Source organism: Callospermophilus lateralis, chromosome 1 (genome assembly GCF_048772815.1).
Source record: "Callospermophilus lateralis isolate mCalLat2 chromosome 1, mCalLat2.hap1, whole genome shotgun sequence".
Lineage (NCBI taxonomy): Eukaryota > Metazoa > Chordata > Mammalia > Rodentia > Sciuridae > Callospermophilus > Callospermophilus lateralis.
In genome coordinates, this window is record NC_135305.1 from 223,531,248 (window position 1) to 223,550,234 (window position 18,987).

At 62.0% G+C, this 18,987-nt stretch overlaps 4 protein-coding genes and 1 long non-coding RNA gene across 16 annotated transcripts in view; 2 read left to right on the forward strand and 3 right to left on the reverse strand.

Annotated features, from left to right (window-relative positions):
- Positions 1–24: 24 nt before the first annotated feature.
- On the reverse strand, positions 25–3,136 carry Amh (anti-Mullerian hormone). Its single transcript, XM_076852228.2, has 5 exons — positions 2,300–3,136; positions 1,666–1,805; positions 1,307–1,415; positions 1,078–1,234; positions 25–983 (listed from the first exon to the last, which is right to left on the reverse strand). The coding sequence occupies exons 1-5, from the start codon at positions 2,835–2,837 to the stop codon at positions 104–106; spliced, it is 1,824 nt and encodes a 607-aa protein (XP_076708343.2). The 5' UTR covers positions 2,838–3,136; the 3' UTR covers positions 25–103.
- Positions 2,131–7,810, forward strand: LOC143396399 (uncharacterized). Its single transcript, XR_013091099.2, has 4 exons — positions 2,131–3,235; positions 4,636–6,217; positions 6,465–6,692; positions 7,056–7,810. It is a non-coding gene; the product is annotated as an uncharacterized LOC143396399 (long non-coding RNA).
- Sf3a2 (splicing factor 3a subunit 2) lies at positions 3,203–11,104 on the reverse strand. 4 transcript variants are annotated; one of them, XM_076852231.1, is made up of 10 exons: positions 10,551–11,104; positions 9,685–10,003; positions 8,336–8,499; positions 7,773–7,844; positions 6,701–6,747; positions 6,001–6,110; positions 4,899–4,948; positions 4,677–4,817; positions 4,219–4,287; positions 3,203–4,095 (listed from the first exon to the last, which is right to left on the reverse strand). In XM_076852231.1, the coding sequence occupies exons 3-10, from the start codon at positions 8,459–8,461 to the stop codon at positions 3,316–3,318; spliced, it is 1,395 nt and encodes a 464-aa protein (XP_076708346.1). In that variant the 5' UTR covers positions 8,462–8,499; positions 9,685–10,003; positions 10,551–11,104; the 3' UTR covers positions 3,203–3,315. The 4 variants fall into 4 exon arrangements, with proteins under 4 accessions (XP_076708346.1, XP_076708344.1, XP_076708347.1 ...); XM_076852229.1 differs by lacking the exon at positions 9,685–10,003 and having other exon boundaries at positions 10,551–11,100; XM_076852232.1 differs by lacking the exons at positions 9,685–10,003; positions 10,551–11,104 and adding an exon at positions 10,063–10,530.
- Plekhj1 (pleckstrin homology domain containing J1) lies at positions 11,083–12,764 on the forward strand. Of its 2 annotated transcripts, none has more exons than XM_076852243.2 (6): positions 11,083–11,274; positions 11,372–11,439; positions 11,507–11,624; positions 11,928–12,018; positions 12,107–12,170; positions 12,242–12,764. In XM_076852243.2, the coding sequence occupies exons 1-6, from the start codon at positions 11,181–11,183 to the stop codon at positions 12,350–12,352; spliced, it is 546 nt and encodes a 181-aa protein (XP_076708358.2). In that variant the 5' UTR covers positions 11,083–11,180; the 3' UTR covers positions 12,353–12,764. The 2 variants fall into 2 exon arrangements, with proteins under 2 accessions (XP_076708358.2, XP_076708363.2); XM_076852248.2 differs by having other exon boundaries at positions 11,507–11,573.
- Positions 12,765–13,179: 415 nt separating this feature from the next.
- Dot1l (DOT1 like histone lysine methyltransferase) overlaps positions 13,180–18,987 on the reverse strand; it is a 59,993-nt gene continuing 54,185 nt past the window's right edge. For 3 of the 8 annotated variants that reach the window (XM_076852222.1, XM_076852220.1, XM_076852226.1), the window contains 2 exons: positions 17,918–18,874; positions 13,180–17,270 (listed from right to left, as the gene is read on the reverse strand). In XM_076852222.1, the coding sequence (XP_076708337.1) occupies positions 16,672–17,270; positions 17,918–18,874 (1,556 nt within the window). In that variant the 3' untranslated portion in view covers positions 13,180–16,671. The remainder of the gene's footprint in view (positions 17,271–17,917; positions 18,875–18,987) is intronic. The other 5 variants (XM_076852224.1, XM_076852223.1, XR_013091081.1 and 2 more) reach the window with 4 other exon arrangements.

Consider the following 18,987-nt stretch of genomic DNA (forward strand, 5'->3'; position numbering starts at 1 on the left):
CCCCAGCTGAGTGCATGCTGTTTTTATTGGGGCGATGCTTGAGATTTGAATAAATATGGGGAGGGGCGCTAGCTGGGGCGCGCTGGAGTCCGTGCAGCGGCGGTCACCGGCAGCCGCACTCGGTGGCCACCATGTTGGGCACGTGGTGAGCGCTAATACGCTCCTCGGATAGACTAATGAGGAGTTTCCCCGCGTAGGCGGTGGGCACGCAGCAGGGCGGGCGAGCCAGAGCAGCCCCGCGGGCCTGCATCTTCAGCAGCAGAACCACGTGGTTGCCGTAGCGCGGGTTTCGGTCGGACTGCGGCCAGCCGCACTCACCCTGACAGTTATTGGCCTGGTAGGTCTCTGGGATGAGCACCGAGCGTTCGGCGCGCAGGTCCACGCTGAGCTCACGCAGCGCGCACGGCCCGTCCACTGCGCCTGTGGCCCCCGCACTCCGCTGCGCCCGAGCCGAACCGCGCTGATCCCGCCCGCGCCACTCAGCGCGCAATCCCTGCAAGGCCTTCAACAGCAGCAGCGCGCGCATTGGGTCCCCGGGGCTGCTAGGGCCCTTAGTGTCACTGGAGTCACCCGGACACAGCTCCAGCAGACGCGCTAGCAATGGGGGCGCTGCAGGCGGCAGGCCCGGGAGTCTGCGGAGCTCTGCGGCTGCAGCCTGAAGCTCGATGGCCACGCGATGCACCAGGCCGGCGGCCCAGGGCGCTGACGCGGGGCCCTGCAGTCGCGTGGGGTCCCCAGAGGTGGCCGCAGCGGGCGGCAGCAACAGCAGTAGAGGCTCCTCGCCATCGAGGAGGCGTTTCAGTGCCGCGGGGTCTGACAGGTTGACTAGGCCCTGCGGGAAACCGGCAAGAGCGCCTGGGTCCAGGGCCAGGCGCGGCGATGAGGCTCGGGTGGGGGACCCTCGCAGCGCGCGCACCAAGCGCGTAAGCGTCTCCAGGAAGGGGTCTGTGCTGGGCGGCAGCTCCTCGGGCTCCGGGGACGACCTGGAACCCGCATTAGGGGGCCAGGTAGTCTTGAGGGAGCGAGGCAGTGCCGCCTCCACCCCCCTACGCCCCCTGCTCCATGACCGGCACGCACCTGGGGGGCGGGAAGGGCACTATGTCCAACTGGCCATGGGCAGGCAGCGGCACAGGCCCAGATGGCAGCAGGAAGAGGGCCGGGGTCATTCGCGTGAAGCAGTGGGGGTCGGAACCAAACAGCAGCGTCTGCAGCTGGGAGGTGCTCATGGGGCCACCTGTGGTGGGCGGGCACTACTATGGCTCGGAGATTGGCACCAAGGGCAGCAGCCCCTGTCCAGTCTGCCTACCGTCTCCGTGGGGCCGCAGGGTCAAGGTGAGCCCAGAGCTGCTCCAGGCCTCCGCTGGGCGGTCCACGGCCAGCACCAGATAGCGTGTGTTGTGGGTCGGACAGAGGCCCTGTGGAGATGGGGCTAGGCCTGTTTTTTGGGGGGCGCTGCTGCCCCCAGCCTGGCTATGCACATCCCTTCTGCCTGGCTATGCACATCCCTTCTCCCTGGTGCCTGACCACCCTTTTTCTCACTCACTGACCCTCTGTGCCTTTCCATTAAACAGAGACCTAAAAAAAAAAAAAAAAAAAAAATCCAGCCTCCTCCCCTCAAACAGGGCTCCTGGTGGCCCAGGACTGCCCTTTGCAACTCCCAGATACCTGGGCACCTGGCAGCCCAGCCCCGGTGACAGACACCTCGGGGCCAGGCCCAGGGTATAGCACCAGCAGCGCCTGCTCATGGGGGCTGTCTCCTCCGGGGGGCTCCTGGAACCTCAGCGAGGGCACTGGTTCCCATGTCACTGCAGCCAGGACAACAGGGACACCTGAGCCACCGAGCCCAAGTGCTCCCCTGGCCTGTTCTGCACAAGAGCCTCCTCCCCAATTGCAGCCTCTGCCAATCTGTTGGGGGCCAGGAGGTCTAAGGGTACTGTCCACTCTCCCTGGACACCAGGAGCAGGGGACCTCATCTGAAGGGACAGGAGGTCCCCTTCTCGTTGCTGCCTTGCTGTCGGGGAAGGAGACCACTGTGGGGGCTGGCTGAAGGCTGCGGGTAAGGATGCACCTTGGGGTTCTCTGGGTCTAGCTCTCCTGGGCTCCCTGGCTGTGGGGAGGGGCCTTCCCTGCTGACCTGGGAGCTCTGCCAGCACTACTGTGGGCAGGAGGGGTGCCTTCACTGTCACTGTGTGGGGGCCATCTGGGAGCCTGGGTATCAGGGAATCCCATGTTCCTCTAGAGCAGAGACCCACAGCCTCCTCCCAGGGAAAAGTGCGGCCTTGGGAGGGCTTCTACATACCTTCCGCCAGGTGCAGGACCAGCAGCAGACCCCTCCGTTCCCCCAGCCAGGACCCCAGGTGCCGCAGAGAGGGCAGGGCAGTCTGCACGTCGCTGAGGTTACAGACCCCAAAGGTGGCCAGGTCTTGGGGTTCCCAGTGGGACCTCCCAACAGCCTCCAAGAAAGCGTGTTCATAGCTGCTCAGAGTTCCCACCACCTGCAAGGGGCCTCTGTTCCCACTGTTGGTCCTGCTCAGTGTCACCAGGCACAGGGGGTCCTGTGGGCCACCAGGCTGCCACATCCAGTCTTCAGGGAAGATGAAGCCCCCTGCTGGCTCCTCTCCTCTGGAGATCTCAACCCTCAATACAGTCCCCATGGCCACCACCAGGGCCAGCTGGCTAAGGAAAGGTGGGCCCTGCATAGCGAGTGCTGGAAGGGGCTGGGTGGCCTGGCTTATATGGGTGAGCATGGAATGTGTGGGGAGAGGAAGGCCTCTATCTGCTCCACAGAGTGACCTTGGGGGACAATGCCCAGCACCCCACACGGAGCAGGGGCACATGGGAGACAGCCTTCTCAAAGAGCTATCTGTTCTGGGCCCAGCCACCTATCTCTCACCAGATAGCCAGGCCTCTGACTGCCCTGGGGACCAAGCTGTCCTTGAGGAAGGGTCCCTCCTAAAGACAAACAGAGGGACCATGGGGGGGGGGGGGGGCATGCTTGGAGTGCAGAGGCGCAGAACCCCACCCCCACCCTTGCAGCAGTGGGGTGGTCTCCAAGCTGGGGCTCCCTATGCCCTTCCAGCCACACTGTGTCCAGCAGCACCCTGCACATGTCCTGGTGGAGGCCAGAACCCATGTGTGGCAGGCATGGAACCCCCCACAGCCCTCCCACCCAGCAGTGCCCCATCAGTCAGTCCACTGCAGACACGGGGAAGCTGTTTAATGGGCTCCGGGAACAGTAAGTACAAAAGCTCACGACGCCTTCCTGTGGGAAAGCAGGGAGAAAGGGAACACCAGACACACAAGGGGGGCAGCTTTTCAGTTGGTTGGGGGAGGGGGAGGGATGTTCCCTGGGCCTTCCGAGGGGAGAGGGGGCCTCAACATCGGAGGCATAGGAGCTGGGGGGTGCACCCCAGGATTTGACGGGTGAACTCCAGGAGGCTGAGGGTGGACCCCAGGAGCTGCAGGATGAACCCCAGGAGGCTGGGGGTGGACCCCTGGTGCCTGGGGATGTATCCCAGGGGCTGGTGGGTGCACTCCTGGTGCCTGAGGATGAACTGCAGGAGCAGGTGGATGTACTCCTGGGGCCTGGGGGTGGACCCCAGCCGTTGGGGGAGGGTGGACCCCTGGTGCTGGGGGGTGGACCCCAGGGGCTGGGGGGTGGACCCCAGGGGCTGGGGGGTGGACCCCTGGAGCAGGGGGGTGGACCCCTGGAGCAGGGGGGTGGACCCCAGATGTTGGTGGGTGAACCACTGGTGCCGGGGGATGGACCCCGGGAGCTGGAGGGTGGACCCCAGGAGCAGGGGGGTGAACTCCAGATGTAGGGGGGTGGACCACTGGTGCTGGAGGATGGACACCAGGAGCTGGTGGGGGCAGCTGGGGAGGCCCAGGGGGCCCCGAGGGTGCAGGCCCAGTGGGGGGCATGGGTGGCAGGGGCAGGCCTCCTGGTGGAGGCGGGGGCAAGGACTCTGGCAGTGGTGGCCGAGGAGGCAGACCATTCATCAACGGGGGTGGAGGCCGCTTCACCCCTGGAGGCCCTGCAGGGAGGCTGGGTGGGGCCGGAGGCTTCTCCATCTTAAAGTGGAACTGAAGGAAGAACTGGAGAGACACAGGGGAGGTCCTCAGACCCCGTGGCCTTGGAGCTGGGGGGTGGACCACTGGTGCTGGAGGCCTTGGTGTGGGTCCCCCGCAGCACCCAGACCCAGGCCCCCATTCACTAACCTGCTTGGTCTCCCTGTTCCAGTGAGTCCAGAACTTGCCCTCAGCCTTGTCGATCTCTCGGCTAGGTACCTAGGGAGGACGAGAGGCCCCAGAGGGCTCCTGGTGTGAGGCAGACTGGGCTCACCCCTGTCTGTCCCTCACCAAAGCGGCAGCCTGCGTCGCCCGGACTCACAGCTTTTATTTGTCGCTGTTGTGTCAAGGCCCAGGACACAGCTACCGTCACTCCTGTGACAGCCTAGACCCAGCAAAGCCGCAAAGTGGAGGCCTCACAGCTGAGGCACTCGGCCCACCCTGGGGACCCCAATTCTTCATGGAACAGCAGTAGTCTCAAGAGGGAGACCCCCAACGGGCAGTGCCCATGCTGGAGGCCCATCTCCAGCGTGCAGTGGCTAATGGTGACCCTCCTGTCCTGAACAGACCCTCGAGAGGGAAGGAGGAGACCCCAGAGGCCCGACTACCTTGAAGGCGATGGTCTCGTAGGGCTCGGCAGCCATCAGCAGGTACTGCCAGCGCCGGTCCGGAGGCTCAATCCGCTGCTCGTAGGCAGACATGAAGCGGTGGCGAGGCATGATGCCCTCGGCGATCTCCGGGTAGTCGATCTGCGGAACGCAGCCAGTGGCAACACTGCTTCTCAGCCAGTGCCTCTGCCCCCCGCCCCCCAGCCCTGGGCCCCACCTCACCTGGAATAGGAGGCTCTGCTGGCCCATCTCTGTGTCCCTCTGCTTGGTCACTGCAATAATGGGGCTCTTAGGTCCAGGGTACTGGTCCTCCCTGAGAGTGGTCTAATACTGCCCACCCACCAGGGGAATGGGTCTTGGGCAGGTGCCTGTCTGGCCAGGGTGGCTGGATAGGCTCTGCCACAGGGAGGGCTCAGGTGCACAAGGTAGCGCCACACCATGCTGTGCAGTGCTCCACCACGACTCCTGGGGGCCTTCACGGCAGGCCACATCCCCAGACATCAGGACACCAGAGTAGAGCAGGGACTCTGGGGCCAGGAGGGCTCTCTGGGCCACCTCACTGGGATCCAAGTGGGGCCGACCTGAATCCCAGTCCTGCGCATGGGGTAAGCAAGAGGAAGCTGCTATACTGGGATACGACAGTGTGCCCCAAGAAAGGCTGCTGGAGGTGGCAGCTAAATCCCAAAGCTGACCACAGCCCATCGCTGTTTCCTCACTACACATCCAGAGTCCTGGTTGTGGCCTGCCACCTGGTTCTGCTATCCAGCCAGCCCTTGCTCCCCAGGCAGGCCGTCTCAGGCCTCTGCTCTGGGGACCCTATTCAGAGGACCAGTTCACAGAACGTCCTACCTCTTAAGAACTGCTCAACGGCCGACCCGCCTTCCTAACTCGCGGGAACAGATTTTCTGTGTTCTTACTGGTCACTCAGCCAGCTTTCCAACCCTTGTAAACCCTGATCCTCGACAAGTTGCTCCTGAAAGTTTCCTCTTTTCCTTCCCCTTTAGAGGTTATGAGGAGCCTACATTCAAGTTCAAGTTGAAGTGAAAAGGCCACCTGGCCTCACTGGCCCCTCCTGCTGCTTTTCCTTCCCATGTGCCCCCATGATGCCCCAGGAACACAGAGAAGAGTCAGGACAAAGCTAGTGTGGCCAGCTGGGGAGTGGTCCCAGTTGGGACAGAAAAGGGAGCTGCTGGCAGGGGGGAGGATGGGGATCAGTGCTGGTCAAGTCCTGGCAACAGAGGCCGAGGCCACGAGCCACGAGGGGACTGCTGTGAAAGGCCAGGGGACAGCAGCTGTGGCCTGCTGGTCATTCCCACAGACACACCTTTGTAGCCTGGGCGGCCGATCTTCACAAACTTCTTCACCTCCACCTTGACCTTCTCTGGCGCTGGCTGGGCAGGGGCCTCCTTGGCCTCCTTGGCTGCTCTCCGGGCCCTGCAGGCAGGACAAACAAATGCTGCAGCCCCTGCAAACACAGGCCACCAAGGCCACTGGCCCAGATGCCTTGAGCCCCTGTCCTGACCTTGGAGCTCCTCTACAAGGTGAGGGAGACAAGAGTGGGGGAGTGGGAGAGGCCCTGGGGTCAGAATGCAGGGACAGGGACAACCGAGAAGGCCTCTCCCTCTTCTTGTCACGGTCAGCTGGGCCTGCTAGAGTCCTTCAGGGCACGCCACGCCTCTTGCTCTCCTCAGAGACCCCAATCCCCCTTTTTTCTTTTTAGTTTTTATTTTGGTAGTTGTGTGGACAGCATGCCTTTATTTTACTTGTTTATATTTATGCGGTGCTAAGGATGGAACCCAGTGGCTCACACATGCCAGGAGAGCGCTCTGCCACTGAGCCCCAGCCCCAGCCCCAGCCCATCAGGGTAAAGGGCAGGCAGAGTGTGCACTACAGCCAAGGACACAGCCTCTCCTCGTCTCCCACCCATTGGATGAGGGGCTCCCCCTCCAACATAGGTGCAGCCTGGCTGACTTCAGAGGCCCGAGCCGAGGCTCAGCACCAGCTGCAGGGGCAAAGGTACTCACAAGTTGGTCTGATGCTTCTTCCCCTGGGTATGCGCAAGGTAGCTGCCCTGCAGAGAGAAGGGATGATGACAAAGGCCAAGTAGAGACCCAACAGTCTTCCCCAGGGCCTGTGTGGGCACAGGGATAAACAAGGCCAGTCTGCCACTGACCCGGTGAAGGCATGACCTCCACAGGTCCACACAGGGTGCGGGAAGGGAAAACACACTATAGGAAGTCCACATGTGGGACACCCCAGACAAGCACCACAAGGGGCCTGTGGGATCCTGCTGGCATGTGCACATCTGCACCTGGCTGCAGTGTGGTCAGCAGCACAACACCTGGCACCCTCTGACCCACCACTTCACATCCACGCCAGAGAATGATCCAGCCAGTGTCCACAGCACCGAGAAGAGGCCCTGATGTGCAGGACAGTTCATTCCAACAGAGTGCACAGACACGCAAGAGATAGAGAGCCTCATTACTGCTGAAGACAGCGGAGCAGGGGACGCTCAGACCAGCTCAAAGCCTGCAACCGAGTCACCACAGCCACCTCCCGGCTGCCAGAACCATGGGAGAAAGGCCTTAACTGTGGGGACATCCTCAAACCACACAGGCTGGAGAGCCCCAGAGCACGCCACCCCTCTCCGTCTTCTCAGAGACCCCTCTCTGGAGCCAGCCCATCAAACATCAGGCAGAGTATCCCGCACCCCCTGGCCTCGCAAGAAAGGGAGGCTGGGAGGGCTCCCAGCAGACGCGTGGGCCGAGTGGGCAGGACACAGCTGGTGACAGAGGGAATGTGACCTGCATCTTCAGCAATAGGCGTCTTTCACAGAAAGACACACTTTGGAACAAATGTCCAGTGAGTGGGCTGGCAGCTGTCTAGCGGGGTCCTAGGTGATGCCCTCTGTTCTCCTCTCAGAGTTAACAATAAAGAGAGATGAGTCGGAGCAAGCACGGAGCTGGGGGGGGCATCGGGCTGGGCTCTGCAGCATGGCAGAGGCTGGCCAAGAGAAACGGAGGCAGTCAGTGCCAGGGAGGGCTTAGGGACCGCTGTTGGTGACAGGCCAGACCCACAGTAGCCCAGAGAACATACCTCATTGTTGTGCAGAGTCAGGCAGAGTTTGCATTCATACGATCCCAGGTGATTTTTCATAAAATATGGATCCTGAGGAGAAAACAGATCCTGTCAGGCAGAGGAAGCCCACTGTCTACGGTCAGGGAACTAAGGCCAGAAGGTCTGGGACCTGCTGGGTCCACCCTCTCAGGCCAGCAAAAGCCTTAAGCACCATCTGCCTGATGGTGCTGGGAAACTCCAGAACCCTGGGTTTGTGACTGGGGGCATGGGACATCTAGACAGAACATCCTCCGTGACCAAAGAGCCCTGCAGCACATGCTCTTTCTTTCCTACAAAACCAGACTTCTGCCGGGATCAGGGGCCACACCTGTAACCCCAGCAACCCAGGAGGCTGGGAATTCAAAGCCAGGCTCAGCAACTTAGTAAAGGCCTAAACAACTCAGGGAGACCCTGTCTCTGAATACAATACAAGAAAGGGCGGGGTGTGCCTCAGTGCCCCTGGGTTCAATCCCCAGTATCTAAAATAAAAAAACAAGAAACCCACTTCTACACAGGGTGCCAAGGACCTCCCTGTGGCCTACCTTGTTAATGTCAATGGTCTCTAGAGCCAACTGCCGGAGGCGCTCCCTGCGGTCGCGGTTGCTCTCAGAGGAGGAGGCCACACCCCCACTCCCCGTCTTCCCCCCAGGTCGATGCTGGAAATCCATGGTGAAGGCCTCGAGGCTTTACGGAACCAGGGAGAAACCTGCGGACAGAGGAGAGTGTGTGTGACGGACAGGCCGCCTGCCAAAGCTGTGGCCAGGCACCCTGGGACAGGCAGGTAACAGGGGGACTCTAGAGGCATCTCCAGAGACTCCAGCTCAGGGGCCTGTCTAATGGGGGTCCTAGGTGATGCCCTAGACAACAAGATGGTGTGCAGGGCAATCTGGGTTGATTAAGGAGCAGGTCTCACAGTGCACTGGACTGTGATGGAACTAGATGGCTGCAGGGAAACATGGTCTGTTCTTGGCCTAGAAGGTTACTGTGGCGCCTTTCAGTGACTCTGGAGGACAGGGGGAGGTGCCCAGCCTGGGAGTGCAGGGCCAAGGCCAGGGAGGGCAAGGTCACTCCTTGTACAGTCCTCAGCCTCTCCAGGAAGCTGTCCTGACTCACGGAAGCCTGGCTCACTCCCTCCTCTAGCTCTGGCTCTGTCCAGCTACATTTGCTCCTCACAACCTAATTTCTACTTCTCTAGCACTTCGGATTTGCTGGAGGCAAGGAAGACAGCTATCTTTGGATCCCCTCTGCCTAATTTGCAATATTCAAGTGCTACTTGTAGCTATTTGAATCCTAAACACCCTGTTCAAAATCCTATAGGTCACCAGGGGTTCCCATATTCTATCAGGTTCACTCAAAACCCAAACTCCAGGCAGTTTTTTCTGGTCACCCAACATTCTGTCTAGACTGTTCAATGACTGCCACAAACCCCTCAATTAGGGTCGAGCTCAGAGACCCAGTGGATGACAGCTCTTAAAGACATCTTCATTCTCATCCCCAGAAGACATTCCTTTATGGTCATATATGACAAAAGGGAGTCTGCAAGTAGAAGTGAAGGGCTGTGAGATGGGGTATCATCCTACACTATCTGGGACCCAGTGTCAACAGAGTCCTCAGAGAGGAGGCAGGAAGGCCTGCGTCACAGAGATACTGGCAGATAGCGTGCTGCTGGCTCTGGAGCTGAAGGAAGGGGCGAAGAGCCCGTGGCCTTGGATCTCTAGGAGCTGGAGGAGGAGGGATGTGGACTCTTCTTGGAGCCTCAGAAGAGTCCAGCCCTATAAACCGATTTTATGCCTGAACTGCTGGGGATGGCACTGAGAGTAAACAAAGCCACTTCCAGACAATCAAGGACTCAAAAGAAAACTAAAAATCATTTGCTTTTTTAGAAACTAACAGGCCGTGGGTTCTGAGAGAACAAAGAGTTGGCCAAGCTAATAGCTAGGGCAGGGAACCAAATTCCACAACAGCAGACTGGACGTGGATGCAGCTTGAGGGCTGTCGTGGAAAGCAGAGCAGAAATCCGGGGAGTCGATTTGTTTAAACACATGGAAAATACAACCAACGTGCATAAGGGATCTTGGGGGTTTAAAGAGAAACCAGTGGTGCAAGAAGGCGGGTTCCTCCTTTCAGCATCTGACGGCAGAGTCAACCTCAGGAAAACAGCGTGCAGGGGAGGTGGTGCAGGCCTGCAGTCGGGGCGCCTCCGCGAGGCCCTGCCTCACAATGAAAAAAACAAAAGAACCTGGGGTGTAGCTCAGTGGCCAGGGCTTACGGGTTCGCTGGGCAACCGGAACAAAGACCGACGACCCGACGGGGCGGGAGGTCGCTAAGGAAGCCGGACGCCTAAAAACGGACACCTCGGGGGAGGGAAGTGTGCCGTGCAAGAGTCGAGACGAGGGGAAGCGGCCGCCAGACTCGAGGAGGTGGCCGCTGGGTCCTGGGCCGGGCGTCCGGCTCTGCGCGGAGTGGCCGCCTCCTCCGGCCCAGGTCCCGCCGGGGCGCGCCTGCACGGGGCCAGCTAACGCTCCGAGGCTGCCCGCGCCAGAGGAATGCGCGCTCACGGGCTGCGAGGCCGGCGAGACCCCGGGCCGGCAACCAACGCGGGCGCTCGGGGACCCGAGGCCCTCCGCCACCCAGGCCGCTCGCGCCCCAACGGGCCTCCCGAGAGGGCGTGCCGCGCCGCGCGCCAGGCTCCCACTCCACCCCGCTCCAGCGAGCTCCGCGGCCCGGCCACCGCCCGCAGCCCGCGCCGCTCCTCACCGGGGCCCAAGGCCACGCTCCGAGGCCTTCCTGGCGACCGCCAAGACTTCTCTGTGCGCACGCGCAACGCGTAGGACCGAGCCACTTCCGGGACCAACGGAGCTGAGCTTCCTTTGCGCGCACGCCCTGTCCGCCCCGCGGCCCGGATGGACGACCGGGAGGCGCGAGGGCAAGAGGGCGGATCTAAATGCAGGCTGGACGAGGAAGGGCGCGTACGTACAACGTCCGCAACGAACTCTCGGTCCTCATTCGCGCGGTACTGGGTGTCGAGAGTGGACTCACTGAGACGCGACCGGAAACGCTATCGTGCCCTCCACCTGGGCATGTACACCTCCGAAAGGGGCACCGCCTGTCAAAGGGGTTGCCCTGAACCAGTTTCCGACACAGGCTCAGTGTATTTCATGACTTTATAAAGGCAGCTGATCTCTCCCACGGCCCCGCACGCCAGCGCCACGTACCGGCTGCGGGAAGGATAGACCGTTGGGGCGCGCAGGCGCACTACCTCTGTCAGTACTTCCGGGACAGCTCCCTGAGACTTTTGTGGCGCCGGTGCCGCGCCACCGGGGACGGCGGCCGGGAGGAGAGGCGCGCGCTCCGCACTCTGGCTCCCGTATCCCTGCGGTGCCTGCCATGCGCTACAACGAGAAGGAACTGCGGGCTCTGTCCCAGCAGCCGGCGGAGCTGGCGGCGGAGCTGGGCATGCGGGGGCCCAAGAAAGGCAGCGGTGAGTGGGCCGGGCCCGGGTCCGGGTGTCTGGCCGGGGGGTTCGCGGCGGCGCTGAGCCGCGCTGAGCCCGCGCTGAGCCCGCGCTGTGCCCGCAGTGGCCAAGCGGCGGCTGGTGAAGCTGGTGGTCAACTTCCTCTTCTACTTCCGGACGGACGAGGCCGAGGTAGGGGCGCGGGCGCCGAGGGGGGGCCGGCGCGGGCGGCCGGCGCTCACGCCCGTGTCTCGCGCAGCCCCTCGGAGCCCTGCTGCTGGAGCGCTGCAGAGTCGCGCAGGAAGAGCCCGGCGGCTTCTCCATCAGTGAGTGCCCCGCGTCGCGCGGTCCCAGCCCCTGGCCGCTGGGCGGACACGGTGTGTGCCCGTTGAGGCATCCCCGGTTCCTGGCTCTGAGGAGCTTCGCCCCGTTGCGTCTGCTCTTAAAAGAGCAGCACTCGCCGCATTTAGGGTCCACTTTAATGACTTCCATCAGCAAAGGCTCACTCCAGACAGGGTCACCTCTGGGCTTAGGACGAAGGAATCTGGGGCGCTGTTCACTTCAGCTCGTGGCAGGCGGAGCGGCCGGAGGAGTTCTAGGCCTCAGCCAGGGGAAGCTGGGGCTGTGGCCGGCAGGGTGTGGAGACTGACAGGTGGCCCCCTCCCTCTGTCTGCCCACAGGCTTCGTGGAGGACCCAGAGAGGAAGTACCACTTTGAGTGCTGCAGCCAGGAGCAGTGTGAACAGTGGACAGAGGCACTGCGTCGGGCCAGGTGAGCTCAGGGACAACTGGGAGGCACCGCTCAGCAGACACAGAGGATGGGATGAGGCTCTGACTTTGCCAGTCCTGCCCTCTTCCAGCTACGAGTACATGCGGAGAAGCCTCATCTTCTACAGGAACGAGATACAGAAGATGACGGGCAAGGTGTGTGTGGGGCTGGAGGTGGCGGGGCAGTTCTCACAGCCCAGCTTCATGGCCACCCTTCCATCCCACAGGACCCCCTGGAGCAGTTCAGCATATCCGAGGAGACCAGGTTTCAGCTGAGCAGCTTGCCGAGAGAGGGGCAGTCAGCTTGTGTCAGCTCCCAGCTGGATGAGCTGGACTGACCCTGGGCTGGGCCCTCTGCCCTGGGTTTCTGGCCATGACTGCATCTGCAGTGGGAGGTGCTTTGGCCTAAGGATGGGTGGGATGGATAGGGACTGCCTCTTTTGAGAAACTGCTCAGCTTGCCCTTCCCTCCCATCTTGGGGATCCCCCAAATCGGTCCAGCACTTGGCACCTAAGTGCGACGTGCCCCTGCCTGGTCTCTCCGGTGCATCCATTGAGGGCCAAGGGGGCACCTGACTGGCACAACTCTGTCTCATGCCAGCTGAATGTATGTACGAGGCTCTGTGAAGCTGTGAATGTGAGGGTCTCCCTCACCAGCTGTGAACTTGATTCCTGCTGATGGCGCAGGCCCCGGCGCTGGTCTCCAGGTCGCCAAGCTTGCTCTGTCCAATAAAGGTACCTCTTTTCCAGACTAGGTGGTGATGAAGTCAATGGAAAGAGGAAGGGGACTCAAGACAGCCAGAGCCCCCTCCTGAGAAAGTGAGGGACAAGGGGTCCTTTCAAAGTTCAGATCTAGAGTTGGGAATGGTGGCAGAGGCCCCTGCTCAGGGAGGAATGGGGTCACAGCAATCTTCGATGACCCTGTGGCCGCACCCACGGTGCTGGCAGACCTCAGCTTGGGTGTGAACAGAAAAGACGAGCATTTTTCCACCAAGGCTGGGTCGCAGGTCAGCTCATGCATGAGGCTGTGGGTTCAAGGCCCAGTACTGAAGGGTGGGGCTTGGCCTCCCCGAGGCAGGGTCCCCTCTGCCACTGTCAGCTCCCACAGCTGCTGCTACCCTCACTCGTGGGTGGAGGGTTCCCCACTAGAGGGACGACACGCATCACTGTCACGTCACCAGGAAGAAAGGATGGCATTGAGACCAGGTTCAGGTGAAAACTGTTTTATTATAGCGCCCAGAGGTGGAACAATGCAGCGGGCGCCAGGGTTGGAGCTGGCCATGCGCCCAGCGAGTACAGAGTACACTACAGAGCTGAAACGAGGCTGCGCTGCGTTACAAACAAGCTGGGCAAGGGAAGGCTATGTGGATGGACATTATACCAAGACGAGGAGAGTGGTCCAACAGGGTGATGAGTCCCAGGTTTGTAGGTTAGTGTAGATGCTGACCAGCAGGCAGCCTGCAGGGCCCAGTCCTTACGGCTTCCTGACAATTCCTGAGCGGGAGCCAGTTGGCGCTCCAGGGCTTCCCTGCAGTCACCCTCAGCACCCAGCAGCACCCACCCCCCCAAGGTAACAGACGGGTGTCAGCCCCAGGCTCCGGCACAGCTCTGTCAGCGCTGCCCCACACCAGCATCCCTGGGTGCCAGCACGTGGGCAGTGGGTCAGTCTCCCGACACTCACGCGTACATGCAGATTAGTCATAGGAAGGTGTGTGGGCAGGAGGCCACGTTGGCATGGCCTGCCCCCCACACAAGCCACCACTACCTGGGGAGGTTGGTGGAAGCATACAGTGTTTTAAAGAATGGGTTTGTATCAGACCAGGGACTTGCTGTGTGTGGACTTCGCTCACTTCTACCACCCTGTGGCACCTGGGGAAGCTGTGTGGTGAGAAGTGACCCTCAGTCCCCCACACCAAGCAGGGCACTGCCGTGCTAAGGGCTGGGCTGGAGCCCCTGGGAATGAGGCACAGCACCTGCAGGCCTGGCCGAGAGCACCAACAGGAGGGGTGGGTCACCAGCACCATCTGCAGAACTCACTGCAGGGGGAGGGGCACCAGGTCTGGGACAGGCTTCAAGAGCAGCCAGGGGTCTGCTGAGGCTTCAGAGAGGCAAGGACACCCTGGAGGCCCAGCAGCCCTGGCCCATCGGTGGCTACACCACGCGTCCGTTCTCAGCACCAAGGAGGCTGCCAGAGGAGCTGGCATCCCCTCCAGACCTGCAGGCCCAGAGCACCCCGACAGCACAGGCGCCCTGTGGTCTGTGTCAGGCGCGAGCCTTCCTGAGGGCGGGGTGGGCCGGGCCCCTCTGAGGCGCACTCTGCGAGGTCTGCAGTGAGGGCCGGCCCTGGAGCCCATGCCAGTTTTGTGCATTTGAATAAATATAAAGGTTTCTTTCCCCTTGCTTTCTCTTCTGTTAAAGTTCACTGTGCATTATACAATCTAAAAATAAATGCAGTCAAGTCTATGAAATTTATAAATTCTCATCACATCTCTATAAAATACTGTCACTCTTCAGTGTGACTCTCTCAGATACACAAATACAAGGGGAGCCACCGTGGGCCTGCCCCATGTCACCAAACAGGGTGCCACAAACCAAAGAAAAACAAACATGGAAGTGAGTGCACTGGGCACAACACCGGCGCAGAGCCTTCGGGAGCACCAGTCAGAACCACGCCTGCCGCAGAGCTGTGCCCACTGCCCAGGATGCCAAAGGCTGGACCCTAAGCCGAAAGGTTGACAGTTGGGGGTGTTCACAGTGAGGGGGCAGGAGGCGGTGGGGGCAGAAGGCTCAAGGGGCTCCAGAGGAAGGCAAGGCTGCAAGGTCAGTGCTGGCCACCAGGAAGAGGGCCTCCTCTGAGGGCCCTGACCACAGAGCCCCCTGCTCACGATCGGGCAAGCCTTTGGTACAGGATCAAGTGATGGGCGCTGGGGAGGACGTTTCTGAGGACTGGTTTTGGCGTTGGTCAGTGTCCAGGGCAGCACCGAGAGGTGGAGGCAGGCACGGGCCTGGTGTCGCGATAGCACCGGGCGGGCTGGCAGCGTCTCCGTGGGCGGGCAGCCCTGCAGGTCCGTGTATCTAGATATAGACTCTCTTACATAGACATTTATACTTCTCAATAGGTTGCCTTTGACGACTTAGATGGAATAAAATAAGTCAGAATTGTTTATACTTTTTAAAAAACGATAAATACTTTATCTAAAACTATCGACAGTACAAACTGGACTGTGGCAGCACCTCCTGCGCGTGCCGCCGATTCACAGTGGAGCTCCTTGTCCCTGTCCTGTCCCCGCCGTCCAGGTGGGGGCCCAGTAGGCCAGCGAGCACTGAGCAGCAGGCGCGTTGGTCCACACCATCCTTGCATAGTCGCGCGGTTGAGGTAGAAGTCCTAGTTACCTGCAGGGGGCACAGAGTGGGGAGAGCAGCCTCGTTAGCAGTCCGCTGGGCGGAGCCTGGCACTTACCAGGCCAGCCCGAAGGCCTTCAGAGAACACACCCCACGCCGCCAGGGCCGCCCTGCAGGACACCTCTGCAGACTGACAGAGGCAGGCATTCCCTGTGGGCAAACAGCGGGCCTGACACCCAGACGCTGCCTCGGCCAACCCCAGCCTTCTTCAGCTCAGCCGTCCTGAGGACTCGGGCTCAGGTTGACCGCGGCCACCCTACTGCTGGCACTTCTCAGACGGGGCCAGACAGCCTGTCTCCAGCCCCCGAGTGAGCAGCACTCTGATCAGCCCAGTGGTCAGCATCCTGTCTGTCTCTACTTCCCACGTGCTGGGGGCAGGTCAGAGCCACCATCAACTCCTCACCCAGTGAGCACACCTTTGCTCCACAGGATGCCAGGACAGGCCAGGTGCCCTGAGGTCTTGCAACTGGCCGAGGGGGTGGAGTGGACATGGACCACTCTGTCCCCAGGGGGAGGCAAGGCCCCTTGGCTGTGGGTCATGGCTGCAGCACTGCTTGGGCCACATCTGTGGCCTGGGCTGGGCCTTGGTTCCCAGTGTGCCCTGACAGCCCCACCTGGCGGCCCGGAGCTGGGGCTGGAATTCCAGCAGGAGCCTCAGTCTAGGATTGCAAGGCCAAACCCATTTGGGGACCTGTGGCACACCAGGAGCTACATGTGCCTTGGGTTTTCTTAATTCCTGTGAGGTGTGTACAAGGTCTCAGACCAGGGTCATCATCACATGCCCTGGCTCCCTGACAACTCTGCCAGCCAGTCTGTCACAGTCTTGGCAGGGCTACCCCTTCCACTTCTCAGCCCTGCAGGGTCACCTGGGCTTGGGAAGAAGAGCCCCAACCCCGACACCTGGCCCTGGTCCTGCACACTGCGCCTGAACCCTGTGGCGGCTGGCATGGCACACCTCTGCCCCATGGCTGTTCTCTGATCTGCTGACTGGCCATGGCTGGGGGGCCACGTGGAGAGCCCGTGTCCCTCAGAACCCAGCAGCTGAGCCCTGCCAAGCTCCTCAGCAGCTCCTGCGCTCACAGATGTGGCCCTCGCGCCTGGAGCTCTCCCACGGCACGGCACCTCCCCCGGGGCCCTCTGTGGCGCCCTGTGGGCCGTCTTCTGTGCCACGGGAGGGAGGGCTGGGTTCTCGAGAGCACCGCCTGCGTGGCTCTAGCCTTACCTTACAGAATAGGAACTGCTAGCTAAGCAAGTCTTTATCGAGGCTTAACCCCCGAAAGGTGTGCGGCATACGGAGGCGGCATGCCAAGGGAAACCCACACAGCGGACGGCCCTGTGGAGCTGGCCTGCGGGATCGCGGGCGTGGCCTGCGCCAGGGCCAGCCGGGGCAGGGGCTGGTGGTGCACCGTGAAGGAGGGGCGGGAGACCTTGTGCGGGAGGGAGGCGAGCTTGACAGACAGAGAGGCGTTAGCAGGCTGCAGAGAGGTGGCCGAGGAGGAGGGTAAGAAAGCTTTGTTAGCCGGGATAGACGCTAGGTTCTGCAGAAGCATGGGCTCAGGGTTAGAGGCCAGCAGCGCGGCGGGAGGAGGCAAGGCGACGTTAGGAGGGGGGGCATGGAGGACAGGCGGCCCCGCAGGGGGCCGGCCCAGGTGCTGAGGAGGAAGCGGGGCAGGCGGAGGCGGAGGGGGCGGCCGAGTCTCGACCGAGGCCGGGGCCTGAAAGGAAGAGGCCGAGGTGCTGGCCGCCGCCTGCAGCGGGCTCAGGCCCAGCGTGGCGCTGCTACACACAGCCCCGCTGCCGACACTGGCTCCAAACGGATGAGCAGAGGCAGAAGGCACCGTGTGGTTAAAGACACCTGCAAACAGGAGAGAAAAGAGCTTCAACAGGCGGGCACGGCCCTGCCAAGCAAGAGGAGCACAGCCGCAGGGGAAGCCGGGCAGCTGCGGCTCTGGGTCACAGGCAGCACTGGTGGCAAGCAGCAGGGCGCAGCGCAGGGCACTTACCTGCAGCCAGCCGAGGCCCGCCCCTCCGGCCGGCCTGCCCGCCCGCGCCCAGCCGGGAGCTCCAACGCGCTACGCCTGGCCCGGGCTGCGCTCCACCCGGGGTCTGCGTAGGCGTGGTCGGGCTCCCTGTTGCCCAAGGCCAGCTCCCCCGGCCTTGCTGCAGTGGTCACCCTTAACCAGGTGGCCTCCCTGGCAGAAAGGACTGCCCTAGTTATGTGAACCGTCTCTTCTGAAAACAAGAGGGACGTGTTACAACAAGAACCTGATGCAGGCTGAACCAGCCAGAGTCCTCCGGCCTCACGACAATCATCGGGCTCTCAAGAAAAGGACACCAGCGGAGCCTGCCAAGGTGCAGGGGCTGCACGGCCCAGCACGGCCCTCTAGGGGGCTCCCAAAGGACCAGCGCTCACAGACCTGAGCGCTCCTGGGGGAGGCGCCCCTGGGTGACCAGAGCCCTGCCCTGGGGAAGCTGGACTCAGGAAGGCCTGCCTCCGCCTACCTCCAACGGTTCCGCCAGCCACCCCAGAAGAGAAGCTGCCCATGGTGTGGGAGTTGGTCAGTCTAGTTGCGGCGGACGACACATGTACCAGGCCCGCGGCGGCCGGCACGGAGCTGAATAAGGATTGTAGCACGGATGAGCCAGCCACAGAACCGAGGTTGGCCTGTAGGGACATGGGGCCCAGGGTGAACTGGGGCCCAGGGGCGAAGGTCCCCAAGAAGGGGCGGTGTGCCTGGGTGGCGGGAGCTGCGCTGCCGGCAGAGGACACTGCAGTGGCGAGGCCAGGGCCTCCCAGGAGGCCCCCAGGAGGCACCGTCGCAGCGGAGATGAATAGATTGTGGCCGTTCTTGAAGTCCAGCTCGCGGTCCCGGCCTTTGCTGGGCCTGCTGCCGTGTGGCAGGGCAGCCTTGTCCGTGGGCCCGCAAGGGGGCAGGCCAGGCTCAGTAGGCTCCTTGCCAGGGCCACCCTCACCCTTCAGGCCACCCAGGCCCTCCAGCTGCCTCTTGTTCAGGAAGGGGTTGGCCTCAGAGGGGCCCTCCTTGCCCCGCTGGGAGGGGAAGCTCAGTGGGGCACTCAGACCGACCACTTCAGGGCCCTTGTGGGAAAGGGAAGCACCGTCGTTGAAGCCATGTAAACTGAGGTCCGCGGCAAGGCCCCCGCTGAAGGCCAGGCCATTGGGAGGGTTGGCGCCTGGGCTGAGCCCATCTGCCCCTGACAGCGAGCCAGAAAAGCCTTTCCTTGGGTGGGTGGCAAGCTTGGCCTCGGCCGTGACAGGCTCCTCTGGGGCTGGCCGAAAGGCGAACAAGGAGCTCTGGCCCAGCGCGGAGCTCGCCTGCAGGGGGCTGTCTGCAGACTTGGCCAGGCCAATGTCGGAGATGGGTGAGAAGGTGGATTTCCACTTGCTGCTGTTGACGGGCTCGCTCGCAGGGGCTGGCTTCCGTCCCAAGCCACCACCTGCTGAAGAGCAGCAGAGGTGTGAGCCACTGAGATACTGACGTGGGACCTGGCACCCCTTTCAGGGAGGCTGCAGGGCCAGGTACTCCACGGGTTACAGGAGCTGAGACAGGACA

Bases quoted from the DNA above. Each gene is read 5' to 3' on its own strand.
- Amh (XM_076852228.2), bottom strand. From the start codon at position 2,837: ATGTGCCCCTGCTCCGTGTGGGGTGCTGGGCATTGTCCCCCAAGGTCA. The intron at 1,806-2,299 runs GTATGTAGAAGC...TCCTGGCTGCAG, and splicing joins GGTCCTGCACCTGGCGGAAG to TGACATGGGAACCAGTGCCC. The intron at 1,235-1,306 runs GTAGGCAGACTG...CGCCCACCACAG, and splicing joins CCTGCGGCCCCACGGAGACG to GTGGCCCCATGAGCACCTCC.
- Sf3a2 (XM_076852231.1), bottom strand. From the start codon at position 8,461: ATGGATTTCCAGCATCGACCTGGGGGGAAGACGGGGAGTGGGGGTGTG. The intron at 6,748-7,772 runs GTATGTTCTCTG...TTCTCTCTGCAG, and splicing joins TGACTCTGCACAACAATGAG to GGCAGCTACCTTGCGCATAC. The intron at 4,096-4,218 runs GTTAGTGAATGG...GTGTCTCTCCAG, and splicing joins GGAACAGGGAGACCAAGCAG to TTCTTCCTTCAGTTCCACTT.
- Plekhj1 (XM_076852243.2), top strand. From the start codon at position 11,181: ATGCGCTACAACGAGAAGGAACTGCGGGCTCTGTCCCAGCAGCCGGCG. The intron at 11,440-11,506 runs GTAGGGGCGCGG...TGTCTCGCGCAG, and splicing joins TCCGGACGGACGAGGCCGAG to CCCCTCGGAGCCCTGCTGCT. The intron at 12,019-12,106 runs GTGAGCTCAGGG...GCCCTCTTCCAG, and splicing joins GAGGCACTGCGTCGGGCCAG to CTACGAGTACATGCGGAGAA.